Source organism: Aquarana catesbeiana, linkage group LG08 (assembly GCF_042186555.1).
Source record: "Aquarana catesbeiana isolate 2022-GZ linkage group LG08, ASM4218655v1, whole genome shotgun sequence".
In the NCBI taxonomy this organism is placed as follows: Eukaryota; Metazoa; Chordata; class Amphibia; order Anura; family Ranidae; genus Aquarana; species Aquarana catesbeiana.
This window is the reverse complement of record NC_133331.1, coordinates 266,568,933-266,596,685: the sequence shown is the minus strand read 5'-3', so window position 1 is coordinate 266,596,685 and position 27,753 is coordinate 266,568,933. Positions and strand designations below refer to the sequence as shown.

The following is a 27,753-nucleotide window of genomic DNA, read 5'->3' as shown; positions in this document are numbered from 1 at the left end:
CTTTCTCCCTCCATCCCTCATTCATCTCATACCACACCCCTTCTGAGCCACGCCCATTTAAGACACACCCACTATTCCATTCAGACCACGCCCATTTTTCGCCGCAGCACGCTTCACGTGCCGCATTTTTCTGCTACTGTATGCCCCGCCTACAAAATAATGCCACGCCCCCTAATTATAGCAAGGCTCCGCCTACATGCAAAAAAGTGCCCCGAATTTTTTTTTTTAATCAATGTTGGCAACTATGGTCTGAGGATGTGTAGCAATGGATAAAGCTCCATGTATAACAGAACAATGGAACCACTCCAGGCAAACATATACATTGACAGGTTCTCCTGGATTTACCTTCAACACAAGGCATACAAACACATAATTTGTATTTTGTTGTGTCACGCCTGATGAGTGGGAGGGGCATGTATACTATATACTACAGCAAAAGGGATATTTACAAAGAAAGAAATTGCTTTTTAAATTGCAGGTACATTACATTTACTTGCTGGCTTGGTTTTCTTTGTAAAAATTGGCATTGGGACCCCCAAAAATACATACTAAACCCACCACCATGTTTTCCAGACTCCACTATCCCATAGGTGGCCCAGGACTGGTATCGCATAAGCTAACGGTTAGAGACGAGGGAGTCCAGGAATGTCCGTTCACTAATCTCCCATAGCTAGCAACAATATGCATTGCACCATTTTTTGACCACTGTGGTTGGGGAAGAAGCTAATTAAACACAGATTCCTCATTGAAGAATTGAAGAGATCCTGTCACAGAGACACATTCAATTTTAAAACTTGACATGATGGATATCTCTTTAATCGGTGTAACCTTTTATATTGTACCAAAAAATGGGTAATAAATTGTGTTTGTGTGCATTACTATATTTTTAACTAAACATATGTAGTTGATAACTGTGTGACATAAAAACTACCACCGTTTTATTCTCCAGGGTCTCTGTTTTTAGAAAACACAGTATATATTGTTTAAGGTGGGAGGGGATTAACCAATCTTCAGGCCTAAAATGTGCATTTTAACATGAGTGCAAAAAACACAAAAATGGCTCTGGTAGTGAAAGAATAAAAACACCACACACTTTGAAAAACCCTTTTATTGCCCTACATTGTAAATCTGAAGGTCTTTTCCTGTTACTACTCCTCAGCCAGATTACCTGTTAACAGCTGGTTGGTAAACAAAGGGCTGGTATGGTGGCTATTGTCATTGACCAAAAAAGACCAGTGCGGGGAGGCATCACTGGTTGCCAGGAAGGTGGCGGCCACCGGGTTTCTATCAACCAGCCTGAGACGGAAGTTGTCACGTTTGGCAGCTGTAGTATTACTGCTGCTAAATGTATCAATTTTCCCAGGTTTGGCCCGGTGGACGGATGAACACCCTATTATGTTTAAGTTCAGACCGAGTTCTACTTTGGTCTGAATCTGAAGCACATCCCTAATAACCAGCAATCTAAATTCAGTTGAATTTTGTTTTTGATGCCAAAATGGTATTTTGCTAGGCAAGGGTTATTCTGGTATACACCAAGTCATAACATATGGCCACCCACCATAACCCTTCAAGGCATGGACTTCACCAGATCTCTGAAGGTATGCTGTGGTATCTGGCACCAAGCCATCAGTAGCAGATCTTTTAAGTTCTGTAGGTTGTGAGGCGTGGCCTCCATGGACCGGACTTGTTTCTTCAGCACATCCCACAAATGATCCATTGGATTGAGATCTAGAGAATACGGTCAACACCTTAAACTTCTGTTCCTCACACCAGGCCAGGCCACCTTCTTCCATTCAATAAACTAATAGTGCAGCGCTCCAATGTTAATATAATACATATAATTGTACCACAATATTCCAAATATGTTAATAAAAGTGGAAAAAATGTGTGATTCCAACAAACAGTCCAAAAAAAAAAGAGCAGTTTTGATAGTCCCACAGCCATGATGGAAGTAAGAGTCTTTAGGTAAGCCTGGTGACACCTCACACTCTTATGCTCTGCTCACCATATACAATGTGACCCCCTGATTAGAGTGGTCAACATGCGCTTTTGTGTAAAATACAATCCAGCAATCCCAGCAGGTCAGAGAATTCCTTTCACAGAAACGGCATCAACAGCGGATCCAATTAATACATAAAAACAGAAGCACTCCAATAGTGTAATATTGTTAAAATTGATATATTTTATTAAACGAAAGAGGATACATTCACATTTTTTTGCAGGCAGATAAAGCAATCTTTCATTGCTTGTGATCCAGTTTTGATGCTCACTTGCCCATTGTAGGCACTTTTGGCTGTGGACACGGGTCAGCATGAGCACCCTGACCGGTCTGTGACTTCGCAGCCCCATACACAACAAACAGGGATGCATCTTTTTATCAGAACCAGCATTCACTTTTTCAGTATTTGAACTAAGGTAGCTCTTCTATTGGATCAGACTACACAGGCCTACTGTCACTTCCCACATACTGTACATCAATGAGCCCTGTGCACCCATGACCCTATTGCTGGTTTACTAGTTTTCCATCCTTGCACCACTTTAGGTCAGTTCTGACCATTGCAGACTGGGAACATCCCACAGGAGCTGCAGTTTTGGAGATGTTCTGACCCAGTAATCTATTCATTACAATTTAGCCCTTGTCAAAGTTGCCCAAATCCTTACACTTGCCCATTTGTCTGCTTTCAACGCATCAACTTCAGAGACAACATATTCACCTGCTGCCCAATATATCCCATTCTCTTTCAGATGTTATTGTAACAAGATAATCAATGTTATTCACTTTACCTGTCAGTGATCATAATGTTATTGGCATTTACTGTATATTGGAAGTACTGAGTTTATTGCTGCCATCTACTGGCCATTAAGTAGTTAAAGTAGAACTATAGGCAAAACTTATTTTTTTTTTTCATTTTGGCTAGAGTAAGGGGGTTATAACCCCTGTCAGATTTTTTTTTTTTTTACATCTGTGTCCCATTTCGGAGATTTCCCTTTCCCACTTTCTGTCCCATAGCCAAACAGGAAGTAAGAGGAAATCCCTACAAATTAAGGGATTCCCTGGGGGACCCCCAGGTCACCAGAACTTGTGTCCCCATTGGAAGATTTCTCCTCTATTACTTTTCTGGCGACAATCCAAAATGTGGAATTATATTTGCTTTCACTTTCAATTAAAATGGTAAACAGGACAAATAGAGAGGGTGAGTCTCCCTAACGGGGAGACAGACGGCAATAAAAACTGACAGGTGGGGGGGCATGACCGGAAGCCATCCTGTATGGGTGCTTGAATCCCCTGCTCTCTCTCAGCCTGTATCTACCAGGCACTTTTGGGGACTTTCTGCTTCATATATATGAGCAGATACAGGATGACTCGCTCCGCCAAAGCCCGGGATCCTTGTAACCCCTATTGGGCTCCTCCATGGACTTCCAGGACTACTTTCCACTGACTGCCATGTTGCCAGGAGGAACAGACAAGATGGCACCGGGCGCCTCCACCTCCCACTCTCGGGCCTAAACACGGCTCTCCCCATCGGCTCAGTCAACACACCAGGCCCCCACTGACCCCCCGCTGATGGCGATGAAGGGTGCAGATGCGACAGTAAAGACCAGAGCAGTGTGTCTCTCCTTCTAGGCTTCCTCCCCTGGGGTCATGCCATGAGGCACACAGGCCGCCATATCAGGCCAGCTCACCCTGCAGTACACTCAATGCACAGACGCCTTTCCACGACTGCTGCGATCGGCATCAGACCCCTGTGTCCATGGGGTAGATCCTGGATCCCTTGCACCCTTGGACTCCTCTGAGGACTTCCCTGCCCTTCCTGGCCCTATGCAGCCCCGCATCCACCTGATGCCAGAGCCTGAACCTGCATGGAGCCATTCACATCCCTGTGACTCCATCTCAGCACCATCCTCCCATAAATCTCAGAGACTGTCTCGCTCCAGAGATCCCAGCTCCTATAGGGACAATACTAAACTCTCTGTCACCTATGCCCAAATGGCCCGTTCTCCTACTCCTGCAGAACACATCCTGCAGGCTCTATCATCTCCACAATGATGTGCCACAAGTGCCTACATACCAAGCTCACGGCACCACTATGTCGGAGCCTCAGCCACTGCTGTCTCAATCCCACATACCACCACACGCTTACATGCTCCGTTTGGAGAGGGCACTCGGTGAGGAAATACTCACAGAGACCTGGCAGGTGATCTGGTCCAAAGCAGCTAAAAGCTCTTTTTGAACACTATACAAGGAAAACGGCTATAAAATCCTCTATTTTTGGTACATGACCCCAGATGTGCTCCATGCCATCTACCCCACTAGGTCCGACCGCTGCTGGTATTGCCATGGGGACAAAGGTACCCTCCTTCATATCTATTGAAGCTGCCCACTGATTACTCCATTCTGGAACTCAGTTCAACAGCTGCTGAACCACCTTTTTGAGGTACCTGTCCCTATGACCCCAAAATTCTTTTTACTAGGCTTCTCACCACTGAAAATTCTCAAACCCTATAAAAAGCTATTACGTCACATCTTCACAGCTGCACGTTGCCTCGTTGATCTTAACTGGAAGCGACGATCCCCGCCTTCCCCTGATGACCTGTGCGCTAGAGTCAAAGATGTGGAACTGATGGAGAAAATGACCACCAGGATGCAGGACAGAATGGAGGCCCACGATAAGGTGTGGGAGTTGTGGCACCTCTGGGAGGACCCACCCTGAACATGTAGGTGAGCTAATATGATGACCTCTTACTTTCTTTTTCTCTCTTCTCTTCTTGTTTTATTTATTTTTTTGTGATTTTTATTATATTACACTAGCTGATATATACTGTTATTTAGCATCATAATGCATGAGCAGCGATATTGCTGCACCAGAAGTTTTACTGGTCTATCTTTACGCACATCACACAGCGCTATGACTGATTATACAACGGTTATGATGCATAATGCGTTACCTTCTTCTGAATGCATGTATCTTCTGTTTTTCTTTGTATTGAGATACAAACAATAAAATTGTTATTTGGAAAAAAACCTGACAGGTGTTCTAATCCCTCTCCTCTCTATCCAAAACTAGAGGAAAAGTTTTGCATTTAGTTATACTTTAAAGCATCTTTAAGACCCCCATGTGTCCAGTGTTCCTCTTCCTAACACTCAAGCGTGGGACATTACTTGTTTGTAAGTGTACACTGATTGTTAGCAAAACTCTCTATGTATATTCAGTTAAATGTTGAATTATTTAACCTAAAATGGTTGCAAATGCTGAAGGTTTTTACACCTTCTGTGTGCTGCTCCCCCCACAGCCCCCCTAATACTCACCTGAGCCCCCTCTGGATCCATTGATGTGCACGGGAGCCTCGGCTGTCCCGGGTCTCTCTCTCCATATTGGCTGAGACAGCAGCAGGAGCCATTGGCTCCCACTGCTGTTAATCACAGCCAGTCAGCCAATGATGAGAGAGTGGGGCGCAGGGCCGAGCCGCAACTCTATGTGTCTTATGGACACAGAGTGGGGGCTCAGGAGCGAGCGCACACCAGTGCCCCCATAGCAAGCGGCTTGCTAATGGGGGCACTGGTCAAGGGGGAGGAGCCAGGAACGCAGACGGGAGACATGAGAAGAGAAGGATCGGTGCTGGTCTGTGCAAAAACCATTACACAGAGCAGGTAAATAAAAAAAAAATAAAAAAAACATGTTATAAAGAACCTTTCATCTCAATTTAGGATTCTGCAGTGAGCATGTTTTCCCACCCGGTTCAGTGTTAGTAATCTATAATTGTTCATTGTATGTAATGCTCCCAGTATGGAGAAATTATATTTAGTTTTAACATTTCTCATCAGTTTTGTATGTATTGCAGTTTCACAACATAAAGGACAAATTCAGTAAATGCAACTACAAGAAAAGTAGTTTCTTCTCGTTTACTTAAGAGTTAAAGCGGAACACAGAAGGCATAAATTGGATAAAATCTTAGGAACAAAGAACATGGAGGAGAGATGGGTTTGCTTTAAGAGCATATTAAAAAAGGGCATTAACCAATGCATCCCATTGGGTAATAAATTTAAAAGAGCGAGCAAAAGTCCTGGGTGGCTTAACTCCAATGTAAAAATGCATATAAAAGCAAAGGAAATAGCAAATAGCTGATTAAAGAAGAACTAAACTCTCTCAAAGTTGTTAAGCCAGCTGCCCAGCTGTACATGGAGATATATGCTATAGGGCCAATATAATCAGTATTTGCTGAAGATGGCGATGATATGTTCATTTTTCTTGGGTATGTAGCTACTGACACCTAGAAAAGCAAAAGAGAACGTTGTAAAGTAAGCTTACACATTCATAACTTATACATTAAAGGACAACAGGACCCCCCTATCCCAAGACTTATATTGATCTGTCGCCACTCCTCTACTGCCCACTTGGAGCCACATGGCCTCATCACTAGAAGCCTCCCAGTTCTGCTCCTTCCTTAAATCTCCATTCAATTCTATAGAGAGGCTGTCCACTTTTGGGACAAATAATAGACAACCTTTCCATAGGAATGAATGGACAGCTCCCAAACACTGGGAGAGCCACACAGCTTTAGGCATATATTTCCACTGCTCTCTTGAAATAAGCTGTGGGACTACTCAATGAGCCCTATTGCATTACATGCAGCTGTGACTCTTTAATCTCCATGACTGGCATTTGTGGGGAATAATACCAAGACTTACGCACCGAATATATCCTGTTGAAATTAAGCCTGAGTTAATCCTTGCAAAGTGTAACTCATCGATGTCACACCCCTAAACAGCCTGTGTACTGGATCAGTGGATGGAACGTGGCCTCAGCCTAAACTCCAACCAGTCCACGACCTCTAATGCATTTCACCCCACGCAAAGGGCATAGTCATAGAGGTTGACTAAGCCCTGTGGGTGGGGCAAAATGCATCAGTAAGCATGGCCCAGGAGGAGCCTAGGCTAAGGCCACTTTTCATGCACTGATCCAGTACAACACAGGCTGGTTGACTAAGCCCTATTGAGATTGCAGCATGAGCAATCCATGTTTAGCTCATTATTTATCTTATGTATGCTGCCATTTTGGCATCAGGAAAATGGAAACTTGTATCAAATACTTACAGTAATTTTCTCAGTCTCAGTCAGTCTTTTATACTTGTTGAGGCTTTGGAGGGGTCCTGGTGCTCTTGCATGCATTCTGTGCCATATGTAGTAAGTTGCCTTACTGTATATGTTTCCCTATATACATGTTATGTACATTTATGTGTTTATGACACTTATCACTGTTTATATTTTTAGACTGTTTTCCAATCTGCTGCTCTTGAGAACCCCCAGACCTTTAAGTTAAAACGCGTAGAAATACCCACAATTCTTTTTGAGATCTAGAGCCATTTCTTTTTATGGAGAAAGTCCTATTATTCTGTGCAAAATTTGCATTCACTGTTGGATGTATTTTATTATTTCTTAAAGTGATTGTAAGGGCTCGTTTTTTTTTGTGTTTAAAATAACAAACGTATCATGCTTACCTCCACTGTGCAGCTCGTTTTGCACAGAGTGGCCCCCGAATCTGCTCTTCTGGGGTCCCCAGGCAGCTCTCGCGGCTCCTCCCCATATCGGATAACCCCCTCAGAGAAGCGCTTCCCTGAGGGGGTTACCTTGCGGGCGCGCTCCCGAGTCCAGCATTCGGTGTCCATAGACAGAAATGCTGGGGTTGGCCCCGCCCCCCTGCCACCCCCATCATTGGATTTGATTGACAGCAGTGGGAGCCAATGGCTGCGCTGCTATCAATCTAGCCAATCAGAACACGAGATACCGGCTAGAGTTGGTGTGCTCATCCATGGCACAAGAAAAAGAGGGTTCAGGTAAGTAAAACGGGGGCATTTGGGGGCTGCTGCACTGCAAGAGGTTTTTCACCTCAATGCATAGAATGCATTGAGGTGAAAAACAAGGAAGGTTTACAACCCCTTTAAGATTGTATTTAATAAAAACTATATTTGTATTTTTTATATATTTGTCATAGTGGTGCCTTTCCAAAAGTCCCTTCCATAAACCTTCTTTCTGTATCTACTTACCGGGATGTGGCACCATCATGGCTACCAAACTGGGCATTCAGATAAGCATTTTTGATTTAAGACTTTTAGAGATTTAAACAGGTCCTGTGGGTGTTGATAGGGGCAGAGCTATAGCATGTTTATTGCCATGGATTGGCATCAGGAGAGGAAAATTACCATAAGTATTTGGGTTTTCTGTTTTTTGCCCTCTTTTTCCCATTGGACTAATTTACCTTCCCTTCCTGTCCAATAGCCAAAACAGGAAGCAGGAGGAAATCCCTGCAAATTGAGGGAATTTCTTTGGGATCCCCAGGTCACCAAATCTGTCCCCATTGGAAGATTTCATCACTATTACTTTTCTGGGGACTACCCAAAATTTGGGATTTTCTTTTTCTTTCACTTTCAATGATAACGGTAAACAGGACAAATAGAGAGGATGAATCACCCTAACAGGGACACAGACAGGTGTTCTAATTTCTCTCTACTCCATTCAAAACTAAAAATAAAATTTTGCCTTTAGTTATACTACTTTTGCATTACTTTCTGCATTACTTTCGGTACAGCCAAATTATTTTTACCTTCCTATCTGACTGCAATGCATTTTGCTAAAATGGCAAATTTTCACTGATATCTTCCAATATTTCCCAATATTTCAGGGCAGTGAAACCCCCAGAGATTTGCTCATTCCTTGCAATCTGCATTTCTATAATAACAAACAGGGACTAGAGGATCCACAGTGTGTAGTCGTTTCACAATAGGACGAACAGCAGTCTCACCCACAAATTTTTTTATGAATATCAAACTTTCATACATAAACAGAAAACACAATGTTGTCATTTGTTTTTAATGGTGAGTGGTGGAGACCATTCCGTGTTTTCTATTCTGTATGGAATTTTGATATTAAAAAAGATTTTTGTGGGTGAGACTGCTGTTCGTCTTATTGTGGAACTACTAAACACTGTGGATCTTCTGGTCCCTGTTTGTTATTGTGCATAGCTTTTTAGTTCCTGGGACGCCACCTAAAACATTTTTAGGTGAGTCAGTACCCCTTTGAATTTGGACACTGTTGGAGTACTCACATGTCCTGGGCTGGATCCTGTTTTTATGTAGAGTTTAATCTGCATTTCTACTCAGACCCGTAATAAAGGATGGCACTCCTAAGTCTACTGACTACTCACCTTTATCCAGTAGTGTGTTACCGCTAAAGAACAGCCAGCATGTCCTATCAATGGTGCTTTCAGCAAGGTGGTTAATGGCCGTGATGTAAACTCCCCAAGTGAAATTTTTTGACTCGAAGCTGAGGAATAACAAGGCAGATAAAAATTAAGTGTTCAGGGATACAACACTTTTACATACAGTATCTCACAAAAGTGAGTACACCCCCCACATTTTTGTAAATATTTTATTATAACTACATGTGACAACACTGAAGAAATGACACTTTGCTACAATGTAAAGTAGTGAGTGTACAGCTTGTATAACAGTGTAAATTTGCTGTCCCCTCAAAATAACCCAACACACAGCCATTAATGTCTAAACCGCTGGCAGCAAAAGTTAGTACACCCCTAAGTGAAAATGTCCAAATTGGGCCCAAAGTGTCAATATTTTGTGTGGCCATCATTATTTTTCAGCACTGCCTTAACCCTCTTGGGCATTGAGCTCACCAGAGCTTCACAGGTTGCCACTGGAGTCCTCTTCTACTCCTCAATGACGACATCACAGAGCTGGTGGATGTTAGAGACCTTGCGCTCCTCCAACTTCCGTTTGAGGATGCCCCACAGATGCTCAATAGGGTTTAGGTCTGCAGACATGCTTGGCCAGTCCATCGCCTTTACCCGCAGCTTCTTTAGCAAGGCAGTGGTGGTCTTGGAGGTGTGTTTGGGGACGCTATCATGTTGGAATACTGCCCTGTGGACCAATCTCCGAAGGGAGGGGATCATGCTCTGTTTCAGTATGTTGGCATTCATGGTTCCCTCAATGAACTGTAGCTCCCCAGTGCCGGCAGCACTCATGCAGCCCCAGACCATGACACTCCCACCACCATGCTTGACTATAGGCAAGACACACTTGTCTTTGTACTCCTCACCTGGTTGCTGCCACACACGCTTGACACCATCTGAACCAAATAAGTTTATCTGGGTACCATTAATTCATGTCCTTAGTCTGCTTGCCTTCAGAAAACTGTTTGTGGGCTTTCTTGTGCATCATCTTTAGAAGAGGCTTCCTTCTGGGACGACAGCCATGCAGACCAATTTGATGCAGTGTGCGGGTCTGAGCACTGACAGGCTGACCCCCCACCCCTTCAACCTCTGCAGCATGCTGACAGCACTCATACGTCTATTTCTCAAAGACAACCTCTGGATATGACGCTAAGCATGTGCACTCAACTTCTTCGGTCGACCATGGCGAGGCCTGTTCTGAGTGGAACCTATCCTGTTAAACTGCTGTATGGTCTTGGCCACCGTGCTGCAGCTCAGTTTCAGAGTCTTCTTATAGCCTAGACCATTTTTATGTAGAGCAGCAATTCTTTTTTTCAGATTCTCAGAGAGTTCTTTGCCATGTTAAACTTCCAGTGATCAATATGAGAGAGTGAGAGGGATAACACCAAATTTAACACACCTGCTCCCCATTCACACCTGAGTCCTTGTAACACTAAAGATTCACATGACATCGGGGAGGGAAAATGCCTAATTGCGCCCAATTTGGACATTTTCACTTAGGGGTGTACTCACTTTTGTAGCCAGTGGTTTAGACATTAATGGCTGTGTGATGAGTTATTTTGAGGGGATAGCACATTTACACTGTTATACAAGCTGTACACTCACTACTTTACATTGTAGCAAAGTGTAATTTCTTCGGTGTTGTCACATGAAAAGATATAATAAAATATTTACAAAAATGTGAGCGGTGTACTCACTTTTGTGAGATACTGTACACAGTTAAGTAAAGTTGTCTTAGAAGGTATTCAAAAGTCTCATGCCATTATATAAATGCTCTATGACACATAGCAACCAGTGTAACATCAACGCATCTGGTATGAATAAACCCTTTAATTTGATGCAGAAGAAGCCTTAACGGATGGATGCTTAATTCATTTTTTTTCCACGAAGATCACTCAGGACATCTATACATCTAGCCATCTCCAAAGGTCATAATGACGATGGAGCACCCCTACTGGAATCTTAGTCTTAGTCTACGCTTGATCTTAGCAAAAGGACTGAGAAGGACATTGTTTTGAGTTTAATCACCAGTAGTGGTTTGTGTTCTGAATTGTATTACTGAAATATTGATTTTCAGCTACATTCCCTGTTGTTATATAGTCTTAAAGACACTATGGTACGCAACCACATGTTACCAAGATTGAACCACAGAGACACTGCTGTGAAGTCTGACTCCATGTTTGTGCAACTTTCATATTCTGTTTTAGCTCATTCAGCAGTGTATGAATGTTCTTTGCCATTCTGACCAGTGGCAGCTATTGCTCAATATTTTGGGGGAGCAGCAAACAAACCTGCCCCCCTCACTTGCTCTGCTGACACCACCCGACCCAGTGGAGATGGACAGGAAGGCAGGGGTTTAGATGCCTTACCGTCAGGAGGAAGATGATTTGGATCCAGGGTAGGGGCTGCTGCTCCAGGAGGATCTGGGAAGAGCCGGGGCTTCACCTCCTGGCCTGAACATGATTAGGGGGGGGAGCCACTAATGGGTGGGCCGCCACTGACTCTGACCATGTTTTGCACCAGTTTATTATACTTAAAATTACAGTTACTCTCGGTCTGGTCATTTGGCTGAATAAGCATCTGGTTACAGTATTGCTTACACTTCAAACAGCAAATAAGAAATAGTTTTTGTCATTTTTAGGCTGGAAGTTCTCACCTGAATTTATTAGGATCTAGTTCAGCAGCCTTTTGCATGACCTGCAGTACAGTGGATCCTTCTTCCACTGCTATGATAGTAAAATGATGAAACTGATCTCCTGATAAGTCATTCACAATCGTGTATTCCACTGAGATAAAGTGAGCTGCATAAAGGTGGAAGACAAAACAGGTTATGAATACAGATGATGAGAAACACAACTTTAAAAGGAATGCCAGTGTTTGTGTTGTAGCTCTCCAATACAGCTTATTTAGTTCCTAGTTTTAATGGAAATTGTTAAAAATTCCTAAATTACCTTAACCCTTTCGTCTCCAGGTCTGTACGTTGTACATACCTAACGGCGGGGGTTATTGCACACAATCCAGTGGCTGCAGACACCGGGATTGTGTGTGAAACTGACAGGCAGTCTTCTGCCCGTCAGGTGAGAGCGTTTGAGTGGCTGCCCGATCGCTCTCACACACCCCGCTACTGGCGCCCCCCCCGCTCGCGGGCTCCTGCCATGCTTACCGGGCTCCGCTTGCCCATTCGGTGGGTCCGGGACAGTCATGGCGGGTGCCGGCTGATACAGGAGAATTTCTCACTTTCCCAGGATAATGGGGGAGGACTAAAGCATTTTTTTTGATTTAGGGGTCCCTCCTGGCACCATTCTCTAAAATACTTTGAAATGTGATGCTATACCTAACCCCTACCCTTCCCCCTCCCCTTACCTCCTCCCTTCCCCCCCGATTCCCTCCCCTACCTCCTTCCCATTCCTCACCCCCCTCCCTCTCCCCGACTTATTTCAAATGACTAGGTTATTTCTTCCCTGTTGGCTTTGATCCATTCATTTACTAACGTTCTAGTTTTTATTAATGTTACAATTTATATTATCTAATGTTTCTATTATTACCAGGGATGGCTGTGGCTGGGGCAGCAGTCATGCTCCTCCATCCATCTCTCGACTATGATTTCACCATTTTTGGGTGATGGAAGGCTAGCCCACTTCGAGGGCTACAACTGTTTTGTGTACGGCAATGAAAGGAGGGACCTTTCCCCCTCCCATCGCCGCAGGCCCATGTTAGGCCAACTTGCACTTTGTTTCCCCCTCTTTTTCTTCTTTCCCACTAACCTCTTTTCTCTGATTGCCAGCAGATGCCACAACTCCCCCTTCCTGCTCCAGGTCCCAGGTCCAGCTTCACGCTTCGCTCAAAATCTATCCATCTCCTATCGAGAAGATGTCTGTTTCGATATGCTCCTCTCCTCCACTTGTCATGCAAAATAACACCACGCTCCTCCCCTCCCTCAGGTTAGTCTCCCATAATGTCCAAGTCCTTAATTCGGCTAGCAAGAGAAGAAAAGTGCTACAGGCATATCGCTCCCAAAAGATGGCAGTTGTTCTGCTTCAGGAGACACATTTCCCAATATGGTACTCCTCCTCCTTTCTCCATGCTCAATACCCCCAATTCTTCTTAGCAAATGCTGAAGACAAAACGAAGTGTGTAGTGATCCTATTTGCGAAAACATGTAAATGTAAGGCCCTACAGGTACACAAGGACCCCGAGGGTAGGTTTATCTTAGTAAAAGGGGTGTTAGATGACCACTTGTTTTCATTCATCTCTTACTATACTCCCAATAAGGGTCAGGCAAAATTTTTTCAAATAATTTCAAATAGTTTCAAACCTTAGGGCCTCTATTGGAAGGGACAGTGATATTTGGAGGAGACTCCAATATCGCGTTTGACCAAAGTCTGGACAAATAAAAACCACCTACAAGAACTCACCCGCCCCATGAAAATTAGTTCCAAGACAGCGAAAATGATCTACCAACAAGGTCTTGCCGACATCTGTCGGAAACTTAATCCGACAAAAAGGGACTACACACACTTCTCGAACCCTCACCAATCCTATTCCACAATTGATCACACATTTATCTCATCGATACATATACCCTCAGTGAACAAAGCCTACATTAGGGACATAGCCCTTTCAGACCATTCTATGGTTATCCTCACTTTACAAGACCACCTGACCAGACCCCCCCCTTTCACACTGGAGACTCAATGAAACTTTACTTAATGACCCCGTCAAGGTCCTAGAACTTGAAAAGGCACTGAAAGAATATTTCCTCCTTAATGACGTAGAGGGAATCTCGGGTGAGACCTTATGGGCAGCTCACAAGGCAACGATCCGGGGAAAGCTAATTCAAATAGCATCACAAATTAAGAAAGAAAGAGTCTCGGACGTAGAGAAACTAGAAAGAGACTTTTCCGCTTTATGCAAACAGCACAAAAAAGACCCGTCAAAGGTCCAAATCGCCCAGCCAGGCGCTGCCCGAATAGCTTTAAACCTGGCGCTCACAGTTAAGGCCGGTAAATCCTTACGCTGGAGTAGAGCGAGATTCTATCAACAGAAAGACAAGATGAGCACGATGTTAGCTATTAAACTCTCGCCCAAATTCTGTACCTTCACACTCCCTAAAATCCGATTACAGGATGGCTCCACGACCCTAAATCCCCAATGCATCCTACAATCATTTCAGGCATTCTACACTAAATTATACCAGAAAGGCAACACGGCAGACGATTCCACTATAGATTCCTTTCTAGATGACCTAATTATACCCACCCTGCGTAAAGACCATATAGATATCATGGAAGCTCCAATCTCAACGGAAGAAACCCTAGAGGTGATCAAAAAACTAAAAGATGACTCAGCTCCTGGCCCTGACGGTTTCCCATTCAATGATATAAAACTTTCGCTGACACCCTAGCCCCACGTATAACAAAATGTTTCAGTTCCAAACAGAAGGGGGACCCGGTAGATACCCACCTTAATGCTGCTTTCATTTCTGTAATTCCCAAACCTGATAGAGACCCAGAACAAGTAGAAAACTACAGACCCATCTCCCTAATTAACAATGATTTAAAAATACTTACCAAAATCCTAGCTAATAGAGTACACTCCTTTATCAACCACTATATTCACAAAGACCAAGTTGGATTTATTCTAGGGAGACAAGGCCCAGACCAAGTAAGGCGGGCTGTGGACATTGTCTTGATCCTTCAATCTGGATGAGACAGAGGCCCCCCCAGGAGGCTCTTCTTCTTTCATTGGACCTTCAGAAAGCCTTCGATTCTCTCTTCTGGCCTTACCTTTTTTCAGTCCTAAGACGTTGGGGGTTCAGTGAGAACTTTCTGGGGCTATTGAGATCCCTCTACTCTGAACCAGAAGCTAGGGTCAGATTGCAGGGTTACTTTTCTAACCCCATTAAAATCACCAGAGGGACTGGCTGCCCTCTATCCCCATTTATCTTTGCCCTAGCGATTGAAACTCTAGCCAATGCGATTAGGTCAGATCAAAACATCAAGGGCGTTCGTTGCGAACAAACTGTCCACAAATGTGCACTTTTTGCGGACAATATCCTTCTCTTCATCACCTACCTAATACCTCCCTACCCAACATAAGCAAGCTCCTTGAATCCTTTGGGAACATATCAGGGATTCAGGTTAACATGAACAAATCCCAAGCACTAAATATATCACTGCAACTTCCATTGGTCAAACAGCTTAAACCTTCTTTCAGATTTAAATGGAGTGACTCCTCAATCTGATATCTAGTTATAAATCTAACCCCCAAGATCAAACAACTATACCAGGCAAACTTCCCTACCATGTACCGCAAACTTGAAACTGACCTCCAAACTTGGGCACTACACAACATATCCTGGCTAGATAAAATTCACTCTTTCAAAGATGACTCTACTCCCTAGACTCCTCTACCGGTTTAGATCCCTCCCGATAGCAATTAGAAGAGATCATCTCAAATCATTCCAGGGGAAGATAATTAAATTCATCTGGGGAAGGAAACGATACAGACTAGCCCGACGCATTCTCTACAGCCCCAAAACACGAGGGGGATTAGGTCTAGCTGATCTCTTTAGATACTACCAAGCAACTAGGCTGGCCCAACTCTCGACGGCCTACTCTAGATATGAGAAACCTGACTGGATTAGTGTAGAGAGACAAGCGGTCCCAACACATACCCTGAACCACCTCCTGTGGTGTCCCTGAAAATCTAGGCCCCCAATAATGTCCCCTACGCTATCCCACTCCATTAAAATATGGGATGAAATGAAACATCTCCCTTCGCTAACATCTGACATACGCCTACTAGCTCACATTTTTCATAACCCTCATTTCAGTCCAGGCATGGACATCAAATCATTCCAATGGTGGCTAGACAAGGGGATGTACCATATTGGACACTACTTCTCCATTTCTGGCCCGATCTCTTTGAAACATTGTGTGGAAAATTTGGAACTCCCAGATTCTGAGAAATTTAAATATTTTCTGATCTCTCACTTCCTCTCCTCTATGTGGAAAAACAAACCCACTCCCCCAGAGTTCACACATTATGAGCGTTGGTGTGGCCAAGCAATGGAACAAAAGGGGGGTATATCCATAATTTACACATCACTTTCGGAACCCACCTCCAAATTCTCTTACATGGAAGCATGGGAAAGAGATTTTCAGGAAACTTGGGACCTGGAGGATTGGCATAAAATGGGAACGAGAGCCTTTAAAGGTATTATGAACATATCCTTGATAGAAGCAAATCTGAAAGTGTTGACGAGATGGTACCTAGTTCCCACTAGACTAGCAGTGATGTTTCCCTCTACCTCCTCGTTGTGTTTTAGAGAATGTCAAGCCCAGGATTCCATGCTTCACATATGGTGGGAATGTCCGAGAATCAGAGGTTTCTGGAACAAAATGTTTAATCTTATCCGGAGAGTCTCAGGCCTCTCTGTTTCGAAATCCCCTCAAATAGCGCTGCTGAATGCCCACATTCCCAAGATTCCTAAACACGCTCAAAAATTGATATTGTTTATGCTTCTGGGAGCAAAAATCACAATAGCTAAGGCCTGGAAGCAGCCCCCGGTCTCTCCTGGCCGCCAAGAGAAAGATTTTGTGGATCATGCCCCAAGAAAAAATGGTCATTACAATAATGGATACCGCAAAAATATTTGAGGCAATATGGGAACCCTGGGCTAGACACATAGGAATCTCCCTCATCCCTGGAGTCAATGTGACATGAACAAGCTCTCAAGTTTTTTAAACTGGCACCCCTCTCCCGAACCCTGTCTCTCCTCTACTTTCTTCTCCCCCCTACACTTTTCTGTTATTATCATAAAGTTTAAGATAGCAAGAGTGTTTGCTCTAACAATCTTGAACTAGAGTATGTGCCTTCACCATTATCATAGTCGCAGGAGCTCACAAGTATTTGCGATAATCTATGAAGGAAACTCTCTGTTCAGACGAGATTCTAGAGGAAGTATGCATATTACTCACCTTTGGACTCTCTGCTGGTATTTCCGAGCTGCGAGACCAGTTCTGACCTCCAAAGAGCACCTTTTCTATCTTTCAAGCCAATCTACCCCTGACAGTGTGAACCCATATGGGGTGTCAGGACCGATGACCGACTTAAGTGCACTTATAGGTTATACCCCTGTTCACCTGAAACTCAGGAAGATTCCGTAGTTTGGGGAATAAATGTTGTTGAATGATATTTGTTTATTCAGTTGACTAGCCCTGTTTGTTCTAGGCTCTGTCTCAATGTGTAATGATGGGTGGCCATAAGATGTAATCTACTGCTATTCAATAAATCTTTTGAAAATGAACCCCCCCCAAAAAAATTTGAGGCCCCCCACCCCCACATATACACACGCACAAACATAAACGGATGCGCCGGGGCGCCTACATGTGAAAATGTCAATTGCGATACACATGTTACATATCGCCGCGTATGCTGGAGTGAGAGCACTAATTCTAATACCAGACCTCCTCCGTAACACTAAACTGATACCTATAGGGGGCCTTTGAATCGTTGCCTATAGAAAATATAGGGTACTGAAGTTTGACGCCATTTCTCGGGTGCAAAAAAAATAAAAGGTTTGGCATGTTGGGTATCTCTTTACTCAGTGCAACCACGTCTTTTATATTGTACCAAAAATTTGGGTAATTTTTTGCGTTTGTTCACCCTAAAATTCACATTTGTGTGTTTTTTACTGAAATATTGCGTTTCCTAGACCTTTGCGGTAATATCATGCGACATAAAAAAATTGAACTATTGCTTTTTTATTCTTTAGGGTGTCTGCTTTCAGAAAATATATAATGTTTGGGGTTTTGTGTAACCTTCAGGCCTAAAATGATTTTTTAATCATGTGTGCAAAAAAACGCAAAAACGGCTCTGACAGTGAAAGGGTTAAAGGGCCAATCCACCTAGAAGTGGTGGTAGAGTCGTGGGCTGAGTCAGCTGCTGGCTTAGGTCTTGGGTACTCCAAAAGTAACATCTCCTGTCATAATTCTCAGCTCAGTTCCTGTCCACCTGGGAGTTTTGGTTATTCCTGACCACTTTTAACTTCTTCTGTTACATTCTAAATATTATAAAATCAATATAAAATCCAGGGTTAGTGCATTCTAATTGGCACAGCAGGTCTGCGTACCCAGAAACTTGGACACCCCAGGAGATAGGAGAGACTGCCAGGTAGTAGTGTAATTCTCTAGCATCTACGAAACAAAATGAGCTTTGGGTGGACTGACCCTTTAAATCAACAATTGTAAAATGTCACTAAACCTACTATCATAATTTGTGGGGGGTAAAAACCTACTGAATTTGATTGGATGTTTGAAATATGAAATAGTTATGCCTCTTATTATTACATTTTATGAAAAATAAATTGCTATTCTTATCATGGTTTAAAGTAGGTATCAACATTAGAAACCAATGTCCATAAATCAGCATTAAAACATGTTTTGTCCATTTAAATGTTTCTAACGATTGTCTAATTGAATATTAATGTGGTGTATATAAACGTCTATCCCCTTGTCTGCCCCATATCTAAGCCCAGATGGGTGAAACGTATTAGAGAAGCGGACCCAGGATGTAGGATGTAGGGTGCTGTCTTTCAATAAAGTTGCTGAGCTTTGGCAATGTCATTGGAGCGTAGCCCTTTTCTTTATAAAAGAGGAAAGTTGTCCAAATTAAAGAGTTTTCACCTAAAGTGGGAGTAAACTCCCATACCTGCATTATATGGCTTACCTATAGGTAAACGTGCGCCGTTTAGGAAAGATTTACTGTACATGCAGCCAGTGACATCCCATCGCATCGGCTCTAAAGGAACGGCCACCGGGGCTGTTCCATCAGAGTCCTGTGCTGTATACATCAACTCCCGCGTGCATGTGCGGGAGCAACGTCATCGCGGCTCCAGCCACTCATGCAGTGGGAGTCCACAAACCTGGAAGAAAAACTGGTCGAAGCAATGGAAGCCCTGTCAGCGGTGAAAGCTCACCCCTGGAAGGACTTCGTTCTAAGGTAAGTTTGACATAATCTGCTAGTATGTGATGCAAAAAATAAATACAAAATCGCCGGTGGTTTACTACTGCCTTAACCAGTTTAAATTGGAGCAAGTGTATCCATTGGAATATTTCCCCTTACCTCTTGATCTGGCGACCACTGTAGAAGCAGCCGCTGCCACCCCACTGAAGGTCCCTATCTGGCCTTTAGCATTGTATTGCTAAAAACTCATGCTTTGTGCCCATACCATTCAAACTGAGCATGCCCTGACATGGCACCAACAAAACAAAAGATGCCATTAAAGGACCAAGCACCAAGAACCATGTGCCAACCCAATAAAGTAAATGAATAGAGTCTCATTAACTTTTCAATGTACATTTTTGTAGCCATTATTTTTTTTTTATACTATAGTAGACATTGTTTAAAAAAACTAATGGCATCACCTAATGGTAAAAAGTGATGCAGTGAAAATGTGTAGCATTCCATGGAGAATTCAACAAAATGGTGGCTCTTTGCACACAGACACCAACTCCCTGTTGCATAAATGTGAATGAGATGGGTAAAAGATGGCTTCAGCTCCTGTTCTCAATCTGTAGTAAACTCCTCAGATCTGTTTCACCCTTTTATTTTACGATTAAGCCCCCAAAAGGGTTAAACGTGTACAGGTAGAGAACAGGAGCTGAAGCCATCTTTTTACCCATCTCATTTACATTTATACAACAGGGAGTCGGGGTCTGTGTGCAGACGGCCACCATTCTGTTAAAGTCTGCTAGCCGATCTGGTCTGTTTCGCACCTGTCTATGCATATGCTGATCTGACTAATTTGGGGGGGCATTCAAGAGGTACTTTTTTATTGTTTTGGATTCCATGAAGAATATTACTTTAGGATTTGATGTATGTGATTCAGTGCTTTGTTACTAAATAAAATAAATGAATTACCATCATCTTCTGGACATGGCAGACGCTTCACAGAGACATAGCTTGTAGACCACAGGAAAGGCAGCACCCGGGCAGCAGCGATGGGCAAGGAGAATGTCTTCTCGGGTATTAGGTCAAGCACTTTTTGTATTGTTCCAGAACAATCCCAGCTTATTAAAAAATACTTCTCTGCAGCCAGCAAAGCCTAAAAAAAACACAGGAGACATATGATTTTAAACTAAAAGCATGCACTGCTATATCTACAGCCATGGCCAAAAGTTTTGAGGGTGACACAAATATTAATTTTCACAAAGTTTGCTGCCTCAGTTTTTATGATGGAATTTGCATATACTCCAGAAAGTTATGAAGAGTGATCAGATGAATTGCAAAGTCCCTCTTTGCCATGAACATTAACGTAATCCCATAAAAACATTTACACTGCATTTGTGAAGAAGGCTTCAGGGGGCCCAAGAAAGTCCAGCAAACGCCAAGATCGTCTCCTACAGTTGATTCAGCTGCAGGATTGGGGCACCACCAGTGCAGCGCTTACTAAGGCAGGTGTGAGTACATCTGCATGCACAGTGAGGAGAAGACTTTTAGAAGGACGGCCTGGTGTCCAGAAGGGCATCAAAGAAGCCACTTCTCTCCAGGAAAAGCATCAGGGAAGGACTTGATATTTTGCATAAGGTACAGGGATTGGACTGCTGAGGACTGGGGTAAAGTCATTTTCTCTAATGAATCCCCTTTCTTATTGTTTGGGGCATCCGGGAAAAAACCTTGTCTGGAGAAGCAAAGGTGAGCGCTACCATCAGTACTGTGTAATGCCAAAAGTAAAACATCCTGAGACCATTCATGTGTGGGGTTGCTTCTCAGCCAAAGAAATAAGCTCACTCACAGTTTTGCCTAAGAACACAGCCATGAGTAAAGAATGGTACAAAAACATCCTCTGAGAGCAACTTCTCCCAACCATCCAAGAACAGTTTGGTAACGAACAATGCCTTTTTCAGCATTATGGAGCACCTTGCCATAAGGAAAAAGTGATAACTAGGTGGCTTGGGGAGCAAAACATCTAAATTTTGGGTCCGTGGTCAGGAATCCTCAAGAGGCAGGTGAACAAAAAAACTCCCACTAATTTTAATTGACAGCACGCCAATGCGAATTGCAGAGGTCTTGATATAGAACTGCAAATATTGACTCTTTGCATAAACTTAATGTAATTGTCAATAAAAGCTTTTGACACTTATGAAATGCTTGTAAATATACTTCAGTATACCATATTAACATCTGACAAAAAGTTCTATAAAAAAAAAAATGAAGCAGCAGACTTTGTGAAAATTAATATTTGTGTTATTCTCAAAACTTTTGGCCATGGCTGTATACTGTGTGAACACTTTTTAAAATACGTTCACCCTACTCTTCGAGTCCACTTCACTCTATTAGACCCCTTTCACACTGGGTAAAACCGCCCCGCTAGCGCCGAATACCACCGTAAAAACAACGGTAAAGTGGCGCTAATAATAGCGGCGCTTTACCACCGACGCACCTCCCGCCCCAGTGTGAAAGGGGCCTTAGAGCAAAGCCGAAAAGGTCCAAATATTTGATTCTGTTAGAAATTCAGAGCTGTCCTGTGTCTTGTTTACACTTGCTGTGTTATATATAAAAACAGGATTGATGGGTTTGCACCACATCCCCAATGTCATATGCAAAAATTAAGGTAGTTAAACAATCTTGGCACATTTAAAAGGTGCCACAATGTCATCAAAAACAACAAAAAAATTAATCAAATGGGTTGTTTATATTTTTACCAAAACTGTATGAATAAAAATATGACATTCAAGCACATATATATAATAACTGTTACGCCAAATAGTTATTATTTTTTCAAGCATCCTTCCCATTTGGGTTACCATATATATATACCCTGTTTCCCCAAAAATAAGACCTAGCGTGATTGTCGGTGATGGCTGCAATATAAGCCCTACCCCCCAAATATGCCCTAGTTAAAGTCCTTGTAGGTCTTATTTTCAGGGTAGGGCTTATTTTCGGGGAAACAGGGTAGGGCTTATTTGGGGGGTGGGGCTTACATTGCAGTCATCACTGACAATCACACTAGGTCTTATTTTCAGGGAAACAGGATATATATATATATATATATATATATATATATATATATATATATATATATATATATCCACTGTATCCAGTTTAGCAATATCTCACTGGAGGCCATTGCTGGTGTACTTTTTCTAATATACTTCAGGTGGTGTACACAGTACACAGTACTGTGCACCCATAGTGCAGTTGCTACTACTTTTCTGGTGGTATACACAGTACACCCATAGTTGTTATTACACTCCTGTTGGTGTACACAGTACTGTGCACCCCTAGTGCAGTTGCTACTACATTTCTGGTGGTGTACACAATACAGTACACCCATAGTTGTTATTACACTTCTGTTGGTGCACTGTACACAGTACTGTGCACCCCTAGTGCAGTTGCTACTACTTTTCTGGTGGTGTACACAGTACACAATACATACAGTGCACACATAGTTGTTATTACACTTCTGTTGGTGTACACAGTACCGTACACCCATAGTGCAGTTGCTAGTGCTACTACTTTTCTGGTGGTGTACACAGTACACAATATGTACAGTGCACCCATAATTGTTATTACACTTCTATTGGTGTACACAGTACCGTGCACCCCTAGTGCAGTTGCTACTACTTTCCTGGTGGTGTACACAATACATACAGTGCACCCATAGTTGTTATTAACCCCTTCCCGCCGAGCGTACGCAGATATGCAGGGGGTTATACCGGCATGATGCCCGCAGCTGCAGGCATCATCCCGGTGCTTTTTTTTAGAGCGGGCGATCGGCTTTCGAGGGATATCAACCGATGCGGCTAATAGCCGCTCGATTGTTATCCCGGAGGAGCAGGAGGGGATGTCCCCCCTCCCGCCGCTTTGACCAGGCCTCCCATCCCACCGGGAGACCCGATCCTCGGTCCCCTACTTCCAGTGGCTAGAGACAGACTGGCACGAAGCTGGAAATGGCTTTGTTCCAGTCTTCTGAATGTAAGCACAGAAGTGACGTCACAACGTCACTTCCTGTTTACTCGGCTGCCAATGATGCCAGATTAAAAAAAATATACAGTATTCAGAATCGTCGTTTTTGGCGATCTGAATACTTTGAAGTGCAAAGGAGGGATTGGAGGTCTTTTAGATGCCCGATCCCTCCATAAAGAGTACCTGTCACCACCTATTACTGTCACAAGGGATGTTTACATTCCTTGTGACAGCAATAAAAGTGATCAATTTTTTTTTTTTTAAAAAACACAATTTAATAATATAAAAATAAATAAAATAAAAACAATTTTTAAAGCGCCCCCGTCCCTGCGAGCTCGCGCAGCAAAGAAAACACATACGGAAGTCATGCCCGCATATGTAAACGGTGTTCAAATCACAAATGTGAGGTATCCCCGTGATCTTCAGAGCGAAAGCAATAATGCTAGCATTAGACCTCCTCTGTAACTCTAACCTGGTAACTGTAAAAAAAATTTAAAGCATCGCCTATGGAGATTTTTAGGTACCATAGTTTGTCGCCATTCCACGAGTGCATGCAATTATAAAGCGTGGCATGTTTGGTATCTGTTTACTCGGCGTAACATCATCTTTCACATTATATAAAAAAATTGGGATAACTATACTGTTTCGTTTCATTTAAATTCATGAAAGTTTCCCTTTTCCCAAAAAGTTGTCTTTAAAACACCGCTGCACAAATACCGTGTGACATAAAATATTGCAACAATCGCCATTTTATTCTCTTGATTCTCTGCTAAAAAAATATATATAATGTTTGGGGGTTCTAAGTAATTTTCTAGCAAAAAATATGGATTTTAACTTGTAAACACCAAATGTCAGAAATAGGCTTAGTTATGAAAGGGTTAAACTTCTGTTGGTGTACACAGTACCGTGCACCCCTAGTGCAGTTGCTACTACTTTCCTGGTGGTGTACACAATACATACAGTGCACCCATAGTTGTTATTACACTTCTGTTGGTGTACACAGTACCGTGCACCCCTAGTGCAGTTGCTACTACTTTTCTGGTGGTGTACACAGTACACAATACATACAGTACACCCATAGTTGTTATTACACTTCTGTTGGTGTACACAGTACCGTGCACCCCTAGTGCACTTGCTACTACTTTTCTGGTGGTGTACACAGTACACAATACAGTGTACTGTGGTTTTGCTAAACAAAATTTACAGCATGTCCAGAAGGCCACCAAGGAGGGGCAGACGCTCACAGGCCACTAAAAGAGGGCAAGCAGGCTCTGTGTCTACAGTCGACAGTGCTGGTCGTGGACACGGTGCATCCTCAGCACTTGGCCATGGGGCACACTTGTCCTTTTTTTCTGCAGCTGGCCGTGTTATTGAGCCACAACATGCAGAAGAGTTGGCGGAATGGATAACAAAGCCCTCCTCATCCTCCTCATCCTCTGTCACCCAGGCTCAGAGTAGTTTGCTTGCCAATGCAGCTGCCAAAGCAGCCTATTCCATCGGCTCCATGTCAACAGTCACTCCATCCCTAGCCCCACCATCAAGCACGGAGGAGTCCCCCGAACTATTCGACCACAGTGTCGGGGACATGCTGCAGGAGGATGCGCAGCAATTTGAAGGCTCCGATGATGGTACCCAGGTTGAGGATGGGAGTAACGTGAGTCTAGAGAGAGGGGGTGCCCAAGAAGGTCAAGAAACTGGCAGTCATGTTCCCCGAGCTGCAGCATACTGCCAAGTTTGCTCCAGTGATGAGGAGGGAGGGGATGATGAGGTCACTGACTCTACTTGAGTGCCTAATAGAAGAGAGGAGGAGGAGGCACATCTCCAATGAGGCAGGATGCCCTCCAGAGGGCAGCTTAAGGGCAGCCACCCTATTGCATCACACCACAGAGGTAAGCAGGAGCAGGGCGCTGCTGACTCCCCACATATTTTGAAAAGTTCTTTGGTGTGGGCCTTTTTTGACAGGTGTGCAGCAGATCGCACCGTTGCTGTTTGCAACATATGTCTGAAGCGTATCAAGCGTGGTCAACACAGCAGCCGCTTGGGCACCATATGCTTTACCAGACATATGATGACCTCCCATGCAGTCCATTGGCAACAGCACTTAAAATACCCACATCAAAGAACAAGGTGGACCTCTCCTTGCTCCTCATCAGCTAGGATCTCCAACCCCACTATACCTCCAGTCCTCTCAGAAACCTGCACTGAGAGGAATGAAGGTATAGAAATAGGTGTCCCAAGTACTTGCGGCCAATCTGCTAGTGGTACGCCAACATCTGATTTTAGCAGGCAAATTTCCCTACCCCAGTTGCTAAACCATCAAAAGAAATTCGGGCCCAGCCATCCACATGCTCAGCGTCTGAATTCTAGCTTGGCCAAATTGCTAGCACTACAACTGCTGCCTATTCAGCTGGTAGACTCTGCCCCCTTTCGTGAATTTGTGGAATGTGTGGTACCTCAGTGGCAGGTTCCCAAACGCCATTTCTTTTCACGGAAGGCCATTCCGGATCTCTACCAGCATGTGGAAGGAAATGTCTTGGCCTCGTTGGACAGGGCGTTCAGCAGTAAGGTGCATAATACTGCTGACTCATGGTCCAGCAGGCATGGACAGGGGCATTACCTTTCTTTCACGGTGCACTGGGTAACTCTGCTGGCAGCTGGGAAGGATGCAGGACAGGGTTCAGTATTGTTGCAGCTTGTTCCACCACCACGCCTCCAAAATGCTAGTGGTGATTCTGCCACAGCTCTCTCCTCACCCCCTCCTCTTCTTTTTCCTCTATGGCCTCTTCCTCTGCAGATTTCTCCTCTGAACCAGCGATGCTCCGTAGGCGTTCAAGGGGCTACGCAAGCACTCAGGCAAAAAGATGCCATGCGGTGCTTGAGTTGGTCTGCTTAGGGGACAGGAGCCACACTGGGGCAGATATTCTGTCAGCTCTGCAGGAGCAGGCTCAGAGGTGGTTGACGCCATGCCAGCTTCAGCCAGGAATGGTTGTATGTGACAATGGCACCAACCTCCTCTACCGTCCTCAGACAGGGACACTTGACCCATGTTCCCTGTTTGGCTCACGTCCTGAATTTGGTGGTGCAGCGGTTTTTGAGCAGGTACCCTGGCTTACAGGATCTCCTGAGGCAAGCCAGGAAAGTCTGTGGTAATTTCCGCCGGTCATATAATGCCAGTGCTCGGCTGTCTGACATTCAAAGAGAATGCAACCTGCCCAAGAACCTCCTCATTTGTGACATGCCCACCAGGTGGAACTCAACGTTGGCGATGCTGCAGCGGCTGCACACGCAGCAGAGGGCCATCAATGAGTACCTGTGTGAGTATGGCACCAGGACAGGGTCAGAGGAGCTTGGCTTTTTTTCGCCACCCCAGTGGCTACTGATCAAGGATGCATGCACTGTTCTGTCACCATTTGAGGAGGCCACGAGGATGGTGAGCAGTGACAGTGCATGCATCAGTGATACTGTTCTCTTGTCTTCCTGTTGGAGCACACACTTCATGGAATAATGGGCAGGGCACTTGAGGCAGAACAGCAGGAGGAAGAGGAGGACTTCCTTACCTCTCAAGGCCCCCTTTATCCAGATACTAGTATTCCTGCAGGCCCGTTGATCACACAGGAAGAAGAAGAGGAGGATTGTGTCAGCATGGAGGTGGAGGATAACACTCAGCATCAGCAGCAGTCTTCAAGGGATCATTTGCAGGCCCCAGAAACCCATGGAGTTGTAAGTGGCTGGAAGGAGGTGGTTGAGGATCATGTGATCCTTAGGGACCAAGAGGACTCAGGATCAAATGCCTCTATAATCTTACGCTGCATGGCCTCGCTGATCCTGCAAAGCCTGCAAAAGGACCCTAGGATTTGAGGTATCAAAGAGAGGGATCATTACTGGCTGACAACCCTTCTTGATCCATGTTACAAGATTAAGGGTGCAGAACTTATCCAGCCTTCGCAGAGGGAGCAGAGGATGAAACATCTTCGGGAGGCCTTGCATAAAGGTTTGTGCAATGCGTTTCCAGGGAGTTTCCTTGAAGACTGCATATGCTGAGTGACTATCCTATTATGCTGAGTGACTATCCTATTCCTCCTCAATCTTCATGATGATAGCTTCTAGGAATACTTTCGGATTCAGGGCACCACTACCTAAGGCCCAATTTTTCTGCCCCTGTTTAACAGGGGCGCGTAATTACAATTTTTGATCTAATATTTCACAGCAGGGCCTGTTCCTGTGCTCAACAAAGTATCTGTGAGGCTTTACAGTGTTGTGCCACCACCACCACCGCTTGAGGCTCAATTTTTATACCTCTGTTTAACAGGGGCGCGTAATTACAATTCTTGATATAATATTTCACAGCAGGGCCCGTTCCAGCGCCCACCAAGAGTAACTGTGAAGGCTTATATTGTTCTGGTACCACCAACACCTAAGGCCCAAATTTCCACAGAGTGTATACGGCAGGCCATAGAGTGTATACAGGCAGTCCCCTATTTTCAAACATCCGACTTACAACAACTCCTACTTACAAACGGAGGGAAAAAACAGGAAG

The 27,753-nt window shown here is 44.0% G+C and overlaps 1 protein-coding gene across 2 annotated transcripts in view; it reads right to left on the bottom strand.

Moving 5' to 3' along the window:
* Positions 1–2,220: 2,220 nt before the first annotated feature.
* The window catches only part of LOC141106411 (cobalamin binding intrinsic factor-like), a 68,563-nt gene continuing 43,030 nt past the window's right edge, over positions 2,221–27,753 (bottom strand). For both annotated transcript variants that reach the window (XM_073597178.1, XM_073597177.1), the window contains 4 exons: positions 20,169–20,352; positions 11,899–12,043; positions 9,201–9,319; positions 2,221–6,270 (listed from right to left, as the gene is read on the bottom strand). In XM_073597178.1, the coding sequence (XP_073453279.1) occupies positions 6,209–6,270; positions 9,201–9,319; positions 11,899–12,043; positions 20,169–20,352 (510 nt within the window). In that variant the 3' untranslated portion in view covers positions 2,221–6,208. The remainder of the gene's footprint in view (positions 6,271–9,200; positions 9,320–11,898; positions 12,044–20,168; positions 20,353–27,753) is intronic.